The 19590-nt window shown below is 37.2% G+C and overlaps 1 protein-coding gene across 2 annotated transcripts in view; it reads left to right on the forward strand.

Annotated features, from left to right (window-relative positions):
• The window catches only part of Fgf5 (fibroblast growth factor 5), a 19767-nt gene extending 1161 nt beyond the window's left edge, over window positions 1-18606 (forward strand). Inside the window, exons 2-3 of one of the 2 annotated variants that reach the window (XM_004643192.1) lie at window positions 6701-6804; window positions 18009-18606. In XM_004643192.1, the coding sequence (XP_004643249.1) occupies window positions 6701-6804; window positions 18009-18356 (452 nt within the window). In that variant the 3' untranslated portion in view covers window positions 18357-18606. The remainder of the gene's footprint in view (window positions 1-6700; window positions 6805-18008) is intronic. The other variant, XM_023703300.1, reaches the window with a different exon arrangement.
• The last annotated feature ends 984 nt before the right edge of the window (window positions 18607-19590 follow it).

Here is a 19590-nt window from a genome sequence, read left to right on the forward strand (position 1 = left end):
AGAGAGAGAGAGAGAGAGAGAGAGAGAGAGAGAGAGAGAGAGAGAGAGAGAGAGAAATGCCGTGATTTGGGAAACTGGATACATTTAGAGAAGAGATGGACACTGGAATTATTAACTCTGACGTTGGGTTTAACGACATTTGGTATCTTGGGCTCATGACTATACCACGTTGGGAATGTGACCAGCTCTTGGTCCTCTAGGACAATTAGAAGACAGTTCCTCATTTTAAAAGACATACAGAAGGGGTTCAGTTTGGTGAGGTTTCAAATAGTGCAGGGATGATTGCAGATCAAGTTTTTATTCTTATCACGGGACTCTCGAGAGTGCGCTTTCTCTTTTCCTCCTTTGTCTCACCTCTTTCCGTAACACGGCAGACGCCTCTGCATTTCCTTGACTTCTTCTTGGCACCTGGGGGAAAGGTGATTTGGGGATGTGCCAGGGACCCGCGCGACCTCAGCGAAGCTTTTCTTTCCTTGGTTTCCGTAGCGTTTTTAGCCAGATAAAACCACAGTCGGGCTTAAGTGGCAGCCAGGGAGCGCAGAGTTGGCCTGGAGTTAGCACTGCGCACCTTTTTCCGGCCCAGGAGTCGGCCTGGTCGCTCCCAGGTGGTACGAACTTGCTCAGTCCGAGACCCAGACCGAATGGCCCGAAGGTTCCTGCTCATCCAAGCTCTGATCAGCGCTGGGCTTCGGTGTCGGGCAGGCTAACAACCTGTCGGGGTCCTTTGATGAGGGTTTGAGGGTGCAAACGTTGAAGAAGGAGTGACAGGGCTAACCAACCTCCTCTGGGTGTTCTGAGGGCAGGTTGTGTGGGACCTGACAGTTTGGGCCTGGACAGTAGCTGTTCCCCTCCTGCCCCCTGGGCCTGCTTGGTTCTTTGGTGTGTGCGGCTCAGGCTGGAAGAGCATGTGTGGAGGTGTCATGGAGCCCACCCCCAAGAGCTGGCCCTGTGCACCCCAGTGAACCCTGAGGCCTGCATGCACCTCTGAGAAAGCCTATTTCCAAGTTCACTGTCCATGAGAAAAGGGCAGGCTGGTTTGTTGGTGCAAAGATGAATTCTCTGAGATTTCAGGGGCCTGAGACTTAAGTCTGTTTCACCATTCCCATTTCTCCAATTGTGTCCCATTCAATTTCCTTCTATTGAACATCAGAGTTTATCCTCCACTTGTGCCAGTCTTCACTCTTTTTTTATTTTCTTCCAGAAATACTTTTTCTTTTTCCTTCCTTTTGGAGTTTATTTAGACAATCAGCACCAACTGAGGATAACCTTTGTGTACCCAAGTTGAAACCCAAAAGTAGCCTACAGCAAGCAGCAGTTTGGAGCCCAGGGTGCTGAACCAATGTATCTGGAGTGGATTGCGGTGTGTTAGGAAATTCCTGGAAGCAAGGCACATCCCCAGGAGTTTACCCTTTTCTCTACAAAGACACCACAGGAGTCAGAGTCTTGCCACGTAGGCCTTAGCAGCAGTGGAAGTCACAGAAAGACAAAAGAAAGGGGAGGTCAGCTGAGAATGCATTCAGCTAAACAATTGATCACTGCCTGTTATTCCCCAGGTACAATTTATTTTAAACTCCATGGTGGGCAACATTTACAAAAGAACAGAAATGTTTCCTAAACACCGCCCAAATAAAATGTAATGTAACTAGCTCTTTTCTTATTTTTTCTAATTTAAAACATCCCTTCAGAGTTTTATCTGCGCCTTTTACATGACTTGCTTTTTTTCATTCATTCATTCATTCTTGTGCCCAGTACACAAGTCTTACCTTACTAAGCGTGCTGTTTTGCCTCCTTTTATGCTAGCATCTGTTGTTTTGTTTTATTTTATCTTCTCTAAGTTTTTCTCATAGAAGAACACATCATTCAAATATTTATGTCAGTATACTTGCTTTGCTATCATTATTCAGTTAAGAATTTACAGATTGTTGCTTAGTAAGATGGCTACAATTTTGAAGTTTGAAATGAGTCTGTATTTGTACATAGCTCTGAAAGGAAAGCAGCGGTTTGCTAGTTGCAATTGGTCATTTACCTCTTTGACAGCAGCACTTTATTGTTTCCTGAGATTTGGTAAAATAAGGTGTCAGACATGGACCACTGTGTAAAGTATATGAGGAAATATTTCTCTAAGTCTCACAAGAGTTGGATCAAAACCACAGAGGACACATTACTTTTTACTACATCATCTAATTCTACTATCTGCTCTGAGTCAGCTACTTCAGAAATGGTCAAAACTTTGCTGTGAAACTGCATTCTAACAGGTTCTTTTAAGATAAATAATGAAATTTTTTCCCATATATAACAGATAACCGTGTATTTTTTTCTCAATTCTTACTTGGCAATAAATGCTTTTGTAAGTTGTGAATATTTTCCAGTTTTAGCATGCAATGCATGCTGTGATCATGAGCTTTGAAAGATAATTAGCTTAGCTATGTTGTTTAGCTTACTTTTAGTTTCTTTTACATAATAGAAACTTACAGTTTTGAAGATGGAAAGTAAAGTCAATCTCCTTGCATGCAAACCATTATTGTGAGGAAATACTGAGGAAAGATAAAGAAAGATGGACAAGACAGATAGCATGATTCAACCATTTGCCTTAGTTCATTTGTTTTCAAGTTTAGTTTCAGTTCAATGTTGTATTGACTTCTCTTGGGCCATTGAAGAGTAAGAAATCAAGTAATAGTTAATGCAAGGAGAAAAAGTCTAAGGCTATGACTACATAAAGCATTTATATAAAAAATAAAAATTCCACTAATGTAATTTGCTTAAGAAACCAATAGTTACATATTTTGACCAAACAAGTGCTCTAATTTTTAAAAATCTGAATTTATCATCTCTGGAATCAAAGTGACTTTACACAGTCCTCCAAGCCTAGATAAACCAGAATCCAGAATCTGCATGTACTGTGTGGAAAAATTCAAGTAGAAATTTTCGGTTATTAATTTAATCAGCAAAAGCTGTTACATACACTGGATATTTCCAGTTTCAGATTTGATAACTTCCACAGCATATCTATTGCCATGTGGATACATATGGAGAAAGTTCAGTTGTAAAATATTTTTCTTTGGAAATGTTCAGATGGGTTGTTGAAAGCTTCAATACATACCATGTCTGCATTTTCTGGATTTTATTCACCAAGTCTATAATATAGCCTCGTTGAAAATAAAAGGATTAAGTAAGAGATATAGATATGTGTTGAATTACTCCATAAGCTGTGTCTATCCCTATGAAAGTGGATTGAACAGTGTGTATGGTCCGAGCAGCACCAGAAAATTCTACTTCCTTCAACCTTTGTGTCAACCCTGAAAGTCTACCAAAAGAGCCTACTTCCTTCTTTTAAATATTGTCCCCTTCTTTTAATGTGTTAAATATAAACTTCATTGAAAGATAGTGCACAGTCACTGGTGATTTGGTGTAGATCAATTTACATCCCACCCAGCAAGAGAGGGTGGCAAAAGCAAGGAAGCCCCACCTGAGAACACATGGGACATCCTGACAGGGAGAGAGAAGAGAGGGAGTGGGGAAGCTCCAAGAAGACAGTTCAGCATAGAGACAGTCATGTCTGTCCCTGTGATCTGTGAGGCAAACTTTGTTTTCCACATCCATATGGTGAACTGTAAATTTTCATCAAATTTGTTATTTCCGACTCCTAATGATAAGGGTCCAGCGATCACAAAAATTTTGAATGATAATGTTAGTGAAATGTTCCCTGGGATTTTGGTATGTGTGCTTAATATATGTGGATTTAAGTCTTTGATGAGTTAGTAGATTTAGCACTGTGAAACAGACAAGATAGATGAGTTTGGGAATGTGATCTCTTGGGGACAGGAGCAGAAAGGTGAATTGCGAGGCTTGCAGAATCTGACCTAGTAGACTCTAGAAGACAAGATATTGTGATCTTAAGATCAGGTTATAGTTACCTTGTGATTTCAAAGATCAGTATGAAAGGTACCAGTGTGGAAAAAGATTTTTTTTAATCTAATTTCATCTTTCCTCTTCCATTCTTCATTAAATTAGATAGGATGGTATATGTATGTAAAGGAGTATTTTGATTCTGGAATATCTCAAACAGAATCATTTTATATGTAATAAAATAACACTTTAACATATATTATTTAATCTTCATATTTAAAGTTTATTTCAGTGCAAGCTACACATAACATACACACAACATACAGTGTGTTGAGATGCTGATTAAATGGGGTCTTTCTTTTAAAATAGAATATATTAGTGGTCAGAAAGCAATAGTTACACAAAGCAATGATATTTTTATTAAGCGTTTATAAAGTCCTCCTTTCTCAACATCTTGAAAGTTAGTCTTCAAACACATACATTTGGAAGAATTATATTTTATTTATTTATTTACTTATTTATTTATTGGTGGAACTGGGGATTGAACTCAGGCCCTTGCACTTGCCAGGCAAGCGCTTATTCTCCTGAGCCATCTCCTGGGCCCAGAATTATATTTTAATACTACCATATATTTATTCTTTAATATACCATTGATTTGAATGTAAAAAGGCAGATAGTTTCTCTGTACAATGGAATAAAGTACTACCAGTTTGGAGCTATGGGTGAATTGGAGGAAACACACATCTCTTTGGTGTTGATCATTCCCCTGCATAGACAATGTGCCATGCTCTTCTTTAACACATTTATGTAGTATTCTTAATCACATCCCTGATCTCCCACATATCTAAAATCATTACTGATGTTCTCAGTATCATTTATAATTCTGATAGAAATATAACTTTGTATCACATGTTGCAGTTATATTTAAATGATATTATTATAACATTACATCTTTGTAACTGAACTTCCAAAGGTAAATGCTTTGCTTTATAAATTCTGTGTGCTTTGTTGCTATTAGATAAAATGACAACACCTCTAAATGTGTGGATGTGTATCACAAGTAATTTTTATAGCAAAATCTATTGTAAAAACATTTCAAAGGACAAGACTATAACACAGATTTCTATGATGGTATCTTCCTGAAAGCAAAAATAGTTTCTTTTAATTTTTTTTATTAAAACAATTAAGGTGTTATTTAAAGATTTTGTGAGATGTATTTTATTTCCTCTGGGATAAGAATATTTTTCACAAAGTCCTGGTTTTCAGTTATATCCTTTTTCCCAAGTTCCCTTGTACTTTGTAATCAAGAATTTCTAGAAACCAAATTGAATAAGCAGCAGTATTTGCTATAATTATAGATGTTTAGCTTGCATTGTACAATATAAATGCTCTTTAAGTTTATCCATCTATATGTATGTATATTCCTTCTTTTTAATATTCCTTCTTCATTGAATAATTTTTAATGCACTTCAAATACTGTAGGAACAGATTCCAATCTTGAGACAACCTAGTGAATTTTTTTAGTGAAGTATCTTGCTGTGATATATATGCTTAGAATAGCATATGTTGAAATACTGAGGTATCCTTTCTCTCTCTTTCCTTTCTAGGATAGATCATGTTTTAGCTCTTGTGACTATATCATTTTGTTCTTTTTATTTATTTTTTTTGCTACTTGATATAAATAACTAATAAACATACTTTTATCATGTTTCTGTAATATTACTTATGAATTTATGATAAGCTGATAGGCTTTCCAATTATATGTAACTATGAGTTTCATTTTCTTAAAATATTTTATGAAACTGTGATGATTTTCTTCATCCAGCTGATGGACATTGAAATTACTACAGAAAGCAGAGATATTGACTTGATATTGTTAAATATAAAATATAAACTACAAACAATAATGTAATAAAGACTCATTAATTTATTTTGGTGGAACCGGGGATTGAACTCAGGCCGGGGATTGTGCTTGCCAGGGAAGTGCTTATTCCACTGAGCCATCTCCCCGACCCCTTTCATTAATTTTTTTAGAAAACAATTCAAAATACAAGATATCTCAAAGAATAGTCCATTATAAACTTTACCGAGCCAATAATATCAAATCATCTTTTGTTTTCAGTACTTTTTATGTATAGTCTTTAAATAAACTACTAAGTGATTAAGCATGGTATAAATATATATACTCTTAAATTGTTATGATTAGAGAAAAGGGATTTTTGTGCAAATAAGTTATGCTAGACTTTTGAATTGTTCATATTAGCTGTGAAAACAGACCTTTTGCTTTAATATTAAAAGAAATGTATTAGCCGGGGAGACAGTTCAGCAGCAGAAGCGCCTGCCTGGCCAGTGCATGGTCCTGAGTTTGAGCCTCAGCATAAAAAAAAAAAGTAATGTATGAAAAAATAATGAGTGAGAATCATTTCAAAAATCATTTGGGGAAAATAATGTCTTTCCAATTCCTTCAGAATTCGAAAAGACACTAAGACCAAACCTTTGTTTAGTAAAAACAACATAATCATTTGCAGAGAGAGGGAGAAGGAGAAAAGAGAGAGAGAGAGAGAAGGAGAAAGAGAGAGAGAGAGAGAGAGAGAGAGAGAGAGAGAGAGAGAGAGAGAGAGAGAGAGATTGCCAATGAAGATGGTCAAATTTTTTATATTGAAAGTAATCATTTCAAATGAACATAAATGTTAGCCTTTTTAAAACACAGTGAAAGTCACCCAAAGTGAAGGCATTAAAAACTGTTTCTTTTTTAACCATAGTAATAAAGAATAGAAAGAATATGTAGAAATTTAATTCTTCATATGATACATAGAAGAGTCTGTGTTTTATTTTGGGATTTCTGTCATCCTAGGTATTTTGGAAATATTTGCTGTGTCTCAGGGGATTGTAGGAATACGAGGAGTTTTCAGCAACAAATTTTTAGCGATGTCAAAAAAAGGAAAACTCCATGCAAGTGTAAGTAGAACTACTTTATATCTGTTAAAGGTGTTATGGAGCTTTTACATTTGTAACGCAGAATGAAGTGGTTTTCCAAACCAGTAGATAAGACAGACACTTGCTGAGAGAGGATTTTTTTTATTATTATTTGTGAAGTTATATGTACATATAACCAGGAGAATTGCTATGTGTGCCTATAAGTAATCATTTAAATATTTTATTTACTCAAAAGGATATTACAGATCTGCAAGTTTTAAGGGTAAGTTCATTTGAAAATAGCCTTCTCTAAGTTGGTGGTTTTTTTTTTTCCTTAGAAGTACTCAAGTATAGAGAAGTAGCATAGCAGTAAGATGCTGCATAAAATTTAAATTTATATGTGCGAATTGATGGTGTGTGCATTTAGTAGATGAAGTTCTTGTTTAATTTTCCAACCTGTTAAGGATATTAAAAATTAGACATAACATATTTTCGTATTTACAGAGAAAGAAAGAAAATTAGTGATGAGAACACTTTCAAGAGAGATGTTTTATTTGCACTTGAGGAGTTTAAACTTGTATTTTTGTCACATTAAATTTCAATGAATTTCTAACACTATTAAGATGAATCTTGCATTGAAAGTTTCTTTAGATCATCTATATATTTTGTAATCAATTTACAAAGCATTTTTGTGCTTTGTTATGAAAATGACAGTCATTTACAAAGTATCAACATTTAAAGTAATATGTCAAGCTCAGCTTTCCCATGCTGGGCATTTATTTATTTGGATTAGAATGTATCCATAACCTTCAAAAGTGATTCATGATTTTTTGGGAGGCATATTTTCTCCTCATTAAATAATTATTAAAAAGCATTTTTTATTAAAGTTACTCCTTTAATATTTATTTGTTAATTCTAATTAACAAATTTCCAAATTGTCATCTTTCCAATTTTCACAGTGTATGAGAAGTTTTAATTGAAACTCACTGTGATGTTTGCCTTGTGCACTTTTGAAAAAAATTCAGTGAATTCTATTTGATTCTGGATAGAAGACTTTTACAATTTTCTTTTACTTATCATCTAAAAGTAATTTGTTAATTTTTGAAGGGCGCTGTAGAGTTGGAGCAATTTCTGTAATTATTCAAGGGTTAAATGAGCTCACTCATATCATAGTTACAGGACTGCTTCATATACTGTAAGTGCTCAATAAATTGCCTGTTATATGTAATAACCTAACTATAATACAGATATGATAAAACAGTAATATGACAGTTTACTAAAATGAGTGAAAAATCTTTGTTAAAATCTATAATCATTCATTACAAGAATTATAAAATGATTTGCCTGTTTCATTTACTCATCTGGATGTTAGGCTATAGCAAATTGTAATATAGTAATTTATAAAGTAATGGCTTTGATTTAACCATTGAAAATAATTGATTTTTTTATTTATTTGTTTTTAGGAACAAAAATTTGTATTGCTAAGCAGACAATTCATCTTTAAAAGTAATATTTAATTTTTGAAACTCTACATACAGACTATGAAATAATGAATAAATACATCGGAACAGAATAAGCTTTTCTCAGTCTATCTTCAGGTTGTAAAAAATTTAAAAACCTTCAGGATCTATTTACTGTAGTACCTGAAGAAGCTGTCTTTTATCAGTTTCTTCATCATAGGTGAAAATCCTAACTTTGGAAAATTCTGAATTATGCACTAGTACACCAATAACACATTAGATTTAAAGCAGCTTAAGGGTAATTGCCACAGAAAGCAAAGTATTATAAATGGATGCCAATTAGAAAGGTCAGACTGAGAGGTTAGGGCACATAATTCCTCTGTCAAATGCCAAATAACAAATTTCTAGAAATTTGACCCAAATGTCTGAGGATGACTGGCGGAAATAATGCAGATAATGCAAAAACAGCATCTGTTATTCTTTCTCATCTTGGCAGGCTAAAGTTATTTCATGGAATAATGACTTTTCAGCAGCACAAAGCAAGTCTTGCTCTTGTCATTCACTAAAGCACTTTGATATAAAAGTCATTCTGAGGACTTCGAGCTGAACTGCAGATAAAAGATTAAGCCCCATGATGGTGTGGATTCTTTTTAAACAAATTGTCCAAGCCTAGTATCTGTTATCTGTGCTTGATTAGCAATTTTTAAAATATGGAAATCTAATTAAATTACAAAATGATTTATTTTTAAAGAAGTTGAAAATAGGAATTATCTTATTCCTAACAATTATCAGTTTTATGCCTAGCTGGTTTCCTTCCTGTTTTTAGTTTCTAGTTAAACATATTGAAAAATTGTTTTTGTCACTTTAAATAGAGCATGTTTATTGGTTTAGATTTGATTTTTACAAAACTGTACCATCGCCAAAAGGGTCATTAACTCATATTCTTAAGGTTAGCAGTGTAACGGGAGAGGTGATTTAAATTAATAATTATGGGGCAGCATTTAAGGCATACCATTAATGTACTCTCTGCAAAGTAAATGTGGAGTGGAAATATAATATACTCATTTAATTTTAGGGAATGTAATACCTTACTTCATTGGGAAATATTTATGGGTAATTGTAGAATTTCATCACGGTTTTTACAGTAACAATCAGAGTATTAGACATTGGTTAGAAGACAAGGATAGCATACTTTCATAGTTCTATAATAGCTCTTTCACTCACATTAACCCATTAGATAATGAGGTGAGGACAGAGGATATTATTATATATTGTATTTTCCTAAGATTACACACTTTAACAAGGGATTGAACCAGAACTGTATCTGCTTAAATTTTTCTCTCTTTAAATAATGTAGGTAAAACAAGGTTAACTTGAAAAAAAAATACTTCATGTTGGAATCCATTACATTCTTTTCACCTCTGGAGAGGAGCTAACAAATTCATGATTTGTTAATACTTTTATACAATGTGTACCACGTTAATACCGTGGCACATGCATTCTTGGACTGGTTCTAGCACTCTATTAAGTAGGCAACGTTAGATAGGTAAGGCTCCAAAGTTCCTTCTGGTTGCCCTCCATACAGAGTGCTTTCTTGATCACTCCTTGTTCTCTCTAAACCTTCACCTTTTTCTGTCTCAAGGACTTGAGTTTAGAGTCCAGCCTGGAGGGGAAACTATAAAACTTAGCGCAGACTTACAAATGTTGGTTACTCAACATGGCAATATATTGCTTAGAGAAATACTTTCAAGATGAAATCTCCCAACACGAAAGATTCACTTCTTTTATAGAAATCTTCACAAGATGGGAAACTGCAAGCTGAGAGCAGTTAGATGGAGGCAGTGTTGATGCTGAGTTTACTGACACGCAGGACAAGTTGCCTTCAACTTCAGCAGCTGTCTAGCTGCTCTGGACTCCCGCTCTCTTTCTATCCTGACATCGACATGCAGCTCCTTATAAAACCTTTAGGATACTCTAAGTACACAATGTGGTCAAATTCCTACAATGCAGGGCTTCCCAGAATTCTTTACAGGAGGAAGATGCACAGTGTTCTAGAATATGTCAGGAATCAGGGAGAGTGGGAGGAGATAATTGCTTCCCAGACAGCCACAAGGGTTACTCACAGCCATCCCTGTGGCCTCTGCCTATTGTCTCAACACATTCCCATGCAGAGGTACTTTGAGAGACTGAGAGTTCTTCTCTGTCTCCCATCGGTTTGAAAGTCTTTACTGAGAGTTTCTGGATTTTTTTCAAGTGGGGTCAGATCGAAGAGTGAAAGCCCTGGAATGAACGTGTGGTTGAGGACACGGATCACTCAAGGCCAGACCCTGCTGCAGTACTTATGAGCTGTGTCTTTTTATGTAATATTTATATTCCTTAATTTTTATTAATGATAAACGGGGTGAAATTACAGCAAGCGTGTATGGTTGGTGATGGAGTACTTTAAGTGAAATGGTATATATAAAGCACATGGTAATGCCTGGAAAGTATTTAGCACTTAATGTTTAAACAGATCTTCCTGAATTTGCTCTTTAGCAGCTGTTTGGTGACCCTCAATCTCTTTCTTTATGATTTTGGTGTCAGGCAGCTGCGACCCCTCAGTTATTTAGACAAGCTCCCAGTGCTGTTTGTGATTGACCTTTGCTCCTTGGTTTAGACTTTTGGTTCATACAGCAGTCCCTTATCAATGGGCTTTTCCTTTTTCCAAGAAACCTAATTTTTAAGCCGAATTTCAAAACTCCCACTTTTAAAGATGGAAAGATTTTCTAAGGTCATAATCTTGCACCTTTCTTCCAGCCCTATGACTCATCTTGTGTTTCTTTAAAAGATATAAATCCTGGGAAAGGTGGTTATCACAGATTCTTCAATCTTTTAATAAATTAGGTAAGATGCTCCCTTACCTACGCAAGTAAAATACATTAGCTTATTTTAAAGACCAGAGAGAAGCATGCAGTGGGATTATTTTTGTTTCTCAGGGTTTTAGGGGATCATATTTGGAAGGAAAGCTAATTACAGAGTTTACGAAACAGGCATGGAATGTGCGCTTGATCAGCCCTAAGCAAGGACTAGAACATCCTCCTCTCCTGGTTTTAGAGAGTGCCAGCTGGCTGGCCCTGTGGAGAGTCTGGACTGGACTTCTGCACTGGGGGAAGAGTGAGGAGGAGTCAGCAGCCCCCAAAGCTGGGCATGTTTATTGAGAGGGGAAATGGAGGCTTGAGCAACACTCATCATCAGCTCTACAAAATATCCTGCTAAGCTCCACTCTTTCAGTCAAGACTATGAGCTATATCATGGCATCTGTGCAGACATTTACCCTGCACGAACTTTACATTAATAATAATAAAATCAAAATGTCTCATAATTCAAGTCTTGAAATAGAGTTCTGCCTTTCCAACTTTAATGCCTGTCCCTTATTTTTTGCAGTCTGGAACACTGACAAAAGGGCCTACTTTATTGAGGAAGTTTGGGCTTGCTGAACTGACACACAGCATCAGAGGTCCGTGTGGCCTAAGGCAAGGGCGGGAATCACCTTGCTCCAATGTCTTGGGAGGTCACTTCTCAATTCTCTTTATTGTGACATGGAATGATTCAGATCAAGGCTGGGGAGATACCCTAGGTTTTGCATAGTTTTAATGCAAAAGTTTTAGTCCAGGAATCAAAAGACAAGTTCTAAGTCATAGGCCCAATCTGGCACTTGATAAATGTGGGGCCATAAGTGGATCATTTCCCTTATTTCTCTGATTGAAAGTCAGCTAATTGTATCAGAATAGTATATAGGTATTGTAAGAGACAAATAATAGAGGCAAGCCACTTGGCACAGAGTAGCTTTGCACAGTCTAACCTTCTAGAGCTTCTAAGGGCATCAAAACAAAAGCTTCTACCTGCTACCTTGTGTCTCTTAGTGGGTTTTTACCTCACCTGTTTCAAAATCACCTGGAATATTGTGGCAATACAAGTTCAGGTTCTGACTTCACACAATCAAGCCATCTTTGGAGACGGGCTCTCCAAGTATTTGTAAGGCGGTTCATCAAGCTGGGAAGCTGGATCCTGGGGTGACATTTCTCTCTACGTAGCCAGGTTGGTTAATTTTAAAACCAACATGTGTGCTTCCTTGGTTGCTCAGCAGGAAAACCAAATTCTAGAATGGACAGATGTGCAGCATCAAGCAGGCACTGCAGTCCCTGTGAGGGAATGGCCTGGAGAGGCACAGCTGGGCCATATGGAGGTTATGCAGCAAACAGTAATAGGCAGCCCCTCTGAGTGCATGCAGCTCTGAATCAAGTGGAGCCACATGAAGTAGCCTGAGACTAGGGACCTGCCTGCGGCCACAGGGTACGACCCCAGAAGGAGGCAGGGGAAACAGAAGCAGGCATAAGCAGTGAAGGCAGCAGGGGAACTTGCTTGAGCACAGTTGCTTTTATTACAGACCACAATGACTTCTTAATCATTTAGACTTAGTTATTTCTTAGCTTTGTAAGCATTTTTAGGATGAAGAGGCAAATTCAAAAAATCAAGGTGAAATAGTGAATTAACATCCATTCCATCGTACCTCACAAACTTTGAGTGCATACTGGTGTGCACCCAAATTCACTGCTAGCATATGCCTCTCTCTTACACTGAATATTCACTTCCATAGTTATGCACAATAAGAACTGATAATTGCGCAGCCTCCATTCATTCTTTACAAGATCCCCAGCCATCACAGACCTTGTTACTTACTACATAATAAAAACATGTTAAAAGACTTTAGGCAGTACTTTTAAATGATATTGTTTCAGAGAGCATTTTATATTTGCCTTCATTGACACTCTGTTTAATTTCAACTTCATACTAATTTTTTTCAGAATACTTCGCTTAAATCAAATTTCACTTTCTTTGAACTGACCCTGACTTTTTTTTTCTTTAATAAGTCCATTGCTTAAAATGGATTTTTCATTGCAAGAAGAGAGGAGCAGAGGCAAGACAGTGTTTTTATATGGAAGGTTCTCATTTGCCTTCCCAGTGTTTCTCCTCCCTGCTATGAGGATAGTCATGCAAGCATAGTCTAATGCATTTGCTTTATTTCTTTTGGCCACTACACATATATTAGAATACACAGCATTAGTTGATTTGAGAATTTCATTTTAATTTTGCAGGTATGGCTTGTTGAATGTAAGCTTTTTGTCTCTTGCAAGATAAAGGAGAGATTAAGAGAAAAATAGAAATAATTTAAGTCATGGGAGAACACGGGCAGGACATCAAAATGACAATTAACAAAATATCTGGCATGGGTTGCAGTCAGCACACATCTATCGAATAGATAATTAAAAAATGAATTTGAAACAAAGATAGGGGTTTTCTGAAATACCTTTTTTTAAAAAATGTGTTTGGTACACGGTCTCACTACATGGCTCGGACTCATAGTGATTCTCCTGCTTATACCTAGACTCATCCCCTGGCTGAGTTTGCCCCAGGGCGGGTTGGCATAGCCTGTAGTGCGGGGGATGGAACTCCGGTCCCTGCACTTGGTTAAACAGGTGCTCATTCCACTGAGCTATCTCATCGGCTCTCTGAAAAACCTTAATAGTTTTTTTTGAGCACCTGATAGTGGTAGGATAGTGGAATGATGGGGGGCTTGATTCTAGTCATCTAACTGAAATTTAATTAAGCTCCCTACTTTACACTTTGGCCATAGGCAAAGTCTGCACGTTGATGTTGTTTTCCTAGGGAAATAATACCTATTTATTTGTTCAGCTGCTCTTTTTACGATAGAGCCTCCCTATGTTGTGCGAGTTGGGCCTGAGCTGGAGATTCTCTTATCTCAGCCTCACAAGTTTTGGGATTATGAACATGTAACTCCACATCTAGCTCCAAAATAAAGTTCTTGTGATTAAAAAGTCATGCTGAGTTGAGATTGGGCATCGTGGCACACACCTGCAATCCCAGCGCTGGGCAAGGATGAGACAGAAGGACCATTACCAGTGTGAGCTTCATACTGAGACCATGTACCAAAGAAATAAGTAAACAAACAAACAAATAGTTAGAAAATGTATTCACTTTATTAAAGGATTTATTAGAATTTGAAGGAGAATTTAAACATGGATATTGCTGTGGACAATGTATTATCTAAAATTGTCTATCGTCAAATAGGTATGCTACTCTCTATAGCTAGACCTGCGCTTCTTGTTAAGGCTACTACCATGATGTCCCATGCATGACATTACATACACAGATGGGCTGCTTCGGGTCACTTTCTCATCTAAGCAAGACTGTGATACTGAGAGGACCAGTAGATCCTTCAGGAAGAAACTAGATCTCCTTATTAAAAGATTCACTGAAATGTTTGTTTCCAGTGGTTCTCTTCCATCAGAACTAGAATAATTTTTCAGAAAAAACGTTAAATGAAAAGTCAACTAAGAGACTCAAGGAGAGTCAAAACTGGCTGTAGGATTTGGGGTGGCTGGCAGGGCTTCATGTAGTATGTGTGTGTCCTCAGAACTCAGAACATTGTTGCTCCATGAGTCACGTGATCCTTAAAAATCTAAGGGCTGGACAACCATCTCTTGCCAAGACTTTTTTTTTTAACATTTATTTATTTTGTGGTGTGTGTGTGTGTGTGTGTGTGTGTGTGTGTGTGTGTGTGCAGCTCAGCCCACCAGGGGGCAGGGCTGGCTGGCATGTGGTGCTGGGGATTGAACCATGGTCCCTGTGCTTTGTTTAGCTTAGCTTGTTCTAAGTAGGTGCTTTAGACCACTGAGCCATCTCACCAGCCCCCGGTTTTGTTTTTTTTTTTCCCTGCGGAACCGAGGATTGAACTCAGGCCCTTGAGTTTGCCAGGGAAGTGCTTATTCCACTGAACCATCTCCCCAGCGCCACCAAGACTTGTTTTTATTTTTTTATTTTTTATTTTTTAAGACTTGTTTTAAGAAAGCAATTCAGAATATCACTCTTGAGGAGGAAAGAAAAAAATTATAATGGGATTATTGTATATGGTGAAGTACATGGATTTTCACAGATGTAAGAAATTCTAAGGTAGAACTGACACAGATTTATAATATGCTATGGAGTGTGTATGTGTGTATGAGTGTGTGTGTCTGTGTGTGTGTGACCATGAATGCTTGTCAGCCATATCATGGAAAAATGACATGCTCTTTATTTTCTTGGACAATGTAGGGAGAAAGAAAAGTTAAGTAATGTAGTACAAAGGCCGGCAGATAGTTCAGAGGACTAAAGGGCCTGCATAGGCACATGCACGGCCCGGGAGTTCAATCTCTGGCCTGCTGCACTGGCCCTGCCCCCAGGGCGCACTGAGATGGCAATTGAGACTGTGGGACGAGCCTGTAACCTCAGCATGTGGGAGGCTGAAAACAAAATGACTGCAGTGAGTCTGGTCTGTGTAGTGAGACCCTGAAGACCTTGTACTAAATACATTAAAAAAGTAAAAAATAAAAAATGATGTGGTACACTTTAAAGATCTAAGTATCAAAATTGGATAAAGCAATTACTGTTATTTTTGTGAAACAGAGGTAGAAGTTGCATCAAGCTATAGTATATTTATAAGGTTTAAATACATATAAAACATATATATTATGTATGGTATATGTGTTATGAAACTATTTTTCTTAAAAGTACTTTTTGTGTTTATGTGGTGCTAGGAATCAAATGCAGGGCCTTACACATGTTAAGCAAATGCAAGTGTTCTACAACTGAACTACTTTTCAATGAAATATTTCATGCCATTCTCTAATTCTTATTCCTTTATGGAGCTAGAAACATTCCAGATGGCTACAGAGTTTATTTTAAAATGAAACTCTTGGATTATCTAATTAAATGAATGTTTTTAAGAGCTCAGCAGCTGTAGACAAATCTATATTTAATTTGTAAGAAAGTATTTTGATTAAAAAATGGAAAGAATAGCTATGATTTTTAGCACTGATGTCACCTTGGTCTACACATGGGCAAGCAGGTGGTAGGACAGTAAGAGAGGAATACACTCACAGGCTGACTTTTTGACACACTTGCTGTCAGCCCACTAGAGATCAAATGTGACATTTCCTTGCTGAGTTGTAGACGACATATATACATAGCTTTATAGCTCCCAATACAGAGCTTTATTACACTTAAATGTGGATAACTGGGGTGCACTGTTGTACACAAGGGGTTTGCACTGCTGCCCATTCAGTGGTACTGGCTGTCTTCTGTTATTATCCTTGGTTTGCACAGCACTGGGCCTATATAACTTGCCCAGCAGTATTCATACTTTCAGGTAACTCTGTTGTTGTAACCTGTATTGTGACAAGAGTTTGCCATATTGCAAAATGCAAAAAAAAAAAAAAGCCTTTTAGTCCAATGTAGAAAGTTTTGCCTGACACAGAAGTACACAGCTTGTAGAGTTTTCATATATGAGGATGAAATATTAGTTATTCCCAAGCCCAAGAATCCTAGGAAATTGAGCTCCTTGCACTTGTGGAACCTAGTAGTCTGAACTAGTGCAGGAGCTCTTAATTCCTTAGAGATTATGGGCTTTTTTGAGTTCACTGAAAGCTGCAGATCTCTCCAAAAGAAAAATTGTGTGGATTCTTGCAATAGCCCTCTGGGTGTAAGATTTAAGGATAAGGAGCCAGAAGCTAAGAGCTTACTTGGCAGAATTGGTACTCGGTAGCCTTGCTGACCCAATGTTCAACTCCTTGTCCCATCTTTTTCCTCTGAATTCCTTGATCTGGCAAGCTGAGCCCTTTCAGGGTAGTCCTGACTTTCTTTGCCAGCTTCCTCTGTTCTTTCACTGGAAGTCACACTGTACTACTCAAAGATATTTAAAGTGTCCTGCTGAGTTTAAAACACGTTGTTCCTGTTCCCCAAGATTTTCATTGTCATTTTACCTTCCTCTCTATAGCAGTACTTGAAGGCTCAATTCACATGTCAGATGTCTTCAGGAAGATTTTCCTGCCCTCTTCCCAGCTACTTCCACGCTCTTAGATGCCCTTGTGCGCGGCTCTCATCGTGTCTTCTGCCTGCTGCTGTCACAATACCATTTATCAAGCAGCCCAGAGATGATGATGTCTCCTGGTTTGCTTTTCCATCATTTTGTGAATACTTCAAGGCCAACTATTGGGTGTGTGTGTGTGTGTGTGTGCGTATGTGTGTGCAAGATACGGCTGAAGTGTTGCTAGTGACTCTGGCATTGTTCTTTCTTTTTGGCCTCAGGTGTAGCCCACGAGTGAGCATGTAGTTTTCCTGACAGATTTCTCATATGTGCATCGTCAGTAGGGCCAGATGCTTCTCTTTGCTCGGGACATGACTTTCACTGATCACACTGAAATATGCCTGCTTGTTCCAAAGGAATAATTTGACCCCATTTCTCAAAATGCAAGTGCATGTTTGCCCAGACATTTGTTTCCTCGTACTATAATCCTATTTCTTTTTCTTGGTGACTTATAAGAAAAATTCTACAAAAAATTTAACTACAAAATATTTCTAAAACAACAGCATTTAAATCCATTGAATTAAGAGATTTTAATATATAAACTAAGAATTCATTTTTATATATATTGATATTATGTCACCAAGTGCATAGTGCATAGTGAATGGAAATCATTGTTACAAAGCCGAATAATGCAAGGGTATAGATACAAAAATAGAATTTTTAAGCAACTTTAGAAGATGCAAATATATGTGTTATAGGGAATGGAGGAGCAGGGTAAGGGATCAATAAAATTCTTGATTTGCCTTTTTGGCAGAAGACTTCATATTTTATTATATGCTGAAAATATTACTACCAATTAATTTTCTTCTTCTTTTTCCCCTTAGGCCAAATTTACAGATGACTGCAAGTTCAGGGAACGGTTTCAAGAAAACAGCTATAATACCTATGCTTCAGCGATACACAGAACTGAAAAGACTGGGCGAGAGTGGTACGTGGCCCTGAACAAAAGAGGGAAAGCTAAACGAGGGTGCAGCCCTCGGGTTAAACCCCAGCATGTCTCTACCCATTTTCTACCAAGATTCAAGCAGTCAGAGCAGCCGGAACTGTCATTCACCGTTACTGTCCCTGAAAAGAAGAAGCCACTTAACCCTGTCAAACCAAAGGTCCCCCTCTCCACTCCGCGCAGAAGTCCTAACACAGGGAAATACAGACTCAAGTTTCGCTTTGGATAACGTTTGTGCTGGTCATGGGAAGAACCATGCCTTTCCCTCAGCAGTTTCTACAGGTGTCTTCCAAGCTCTGCAGGAAAATTATTGGACACAGCTTCTGCTAACTTTACGCTGTCTGGAAGCCTGGTCATTTGCTTCAGCTTGACTGAAACAATCATTTTTTTTGATAGAAATGGAACTGGAATTCTTTGTACCAATACAAGGAGTACACTGCTTCAGTTCAGGAACATGAAAAGCCTTCTGCTTTATGCTTAGGGATATTTAGAATTCTGCATTTTCAGGAAGTTAAATAGCCTGGACTTTGTATTTTTTGACGTTTATAGATCAACCCAAAAATACATTATGCATTTTTACTTTTGGTTTCCAAAGAATATTTTAATGCAGATAAAAATATTTTATTAACTTTTTTGTTTTTTTTAAAGTACCTCTGCATTAAACATATTTTCTTAACTTTTCTTATTTCAATTAATGTTACATTAGCAATCATTTTAATGTTGTTTATGAATTATAAATATGTTTATAGCTTATTTGTAACATGGATTTCATTTGTATTTTTTCTATTCATTTTATTATTGTTGTTGTTGGGTTATTTTAGCCATACCTCAGATAGTATGTTTAGTTCTACATTTTGAAACGTTTAAATTCTCTTGCATAGCACCAAAGGTTCTGTTTGAATTGGTGTGTGTGTGTGTGTGTGTGTGTGTGTGTGTGTAAATTTACAATCTGTGGAACCCTACCCTTTTAGCGTCTGGGTTGTACAGCAATGGTTAGAAGTGAGGAGAAACTCTAAGGACATTTTGATGGAATTGGGAGTGAGACATAAGGAAAAAGATTAGAAGTGAATGTACACTACATTTGTAGCACTGATTGAAGTCTAATTCTGTCTTGCCTTTGCTTTTCCTTTTAACTTCCCCCCTGCCCTCATTCTTGGACAGCTGAAGGAATACATATTATTCTGTTCATCAAACATATACTATGAAATCAGAGAGCTCAAAAATACTTCCGTGAGCCTCTGTCATGCTTACTGTATAGATCCACACAGAGCAGCCACTTAGAAGGGAAAGATGGAGAGCTGAATGAGATGAATCACTGAATAGTTATCCACGTCAAGTCTCATTGTCAAAGCACTCTTATTACTCAATCAAACACCCTTTGAGCTTCCTGTCCTATAAGTGACTGTTCTAGTGAACAGTTCTACCCTTTTACAAGGAAGCTTTCTAATGTATATTTTTTAAAA

Source organism: Octodon degus, unplaced genomic scaffold, assembly GCF_000260255.1.
Source record: "Octodon degus isolate 3935 unplaced genomic scaffold, OctDeg1.0 scaffold00168, whole genome shotgun sequence".
NCBI classification, from domain to species: Eukaryota; Metazoa; Chordata; class Mammalia; order Rodentia; family Octodontidae; genus Octodon; species Octodon degus.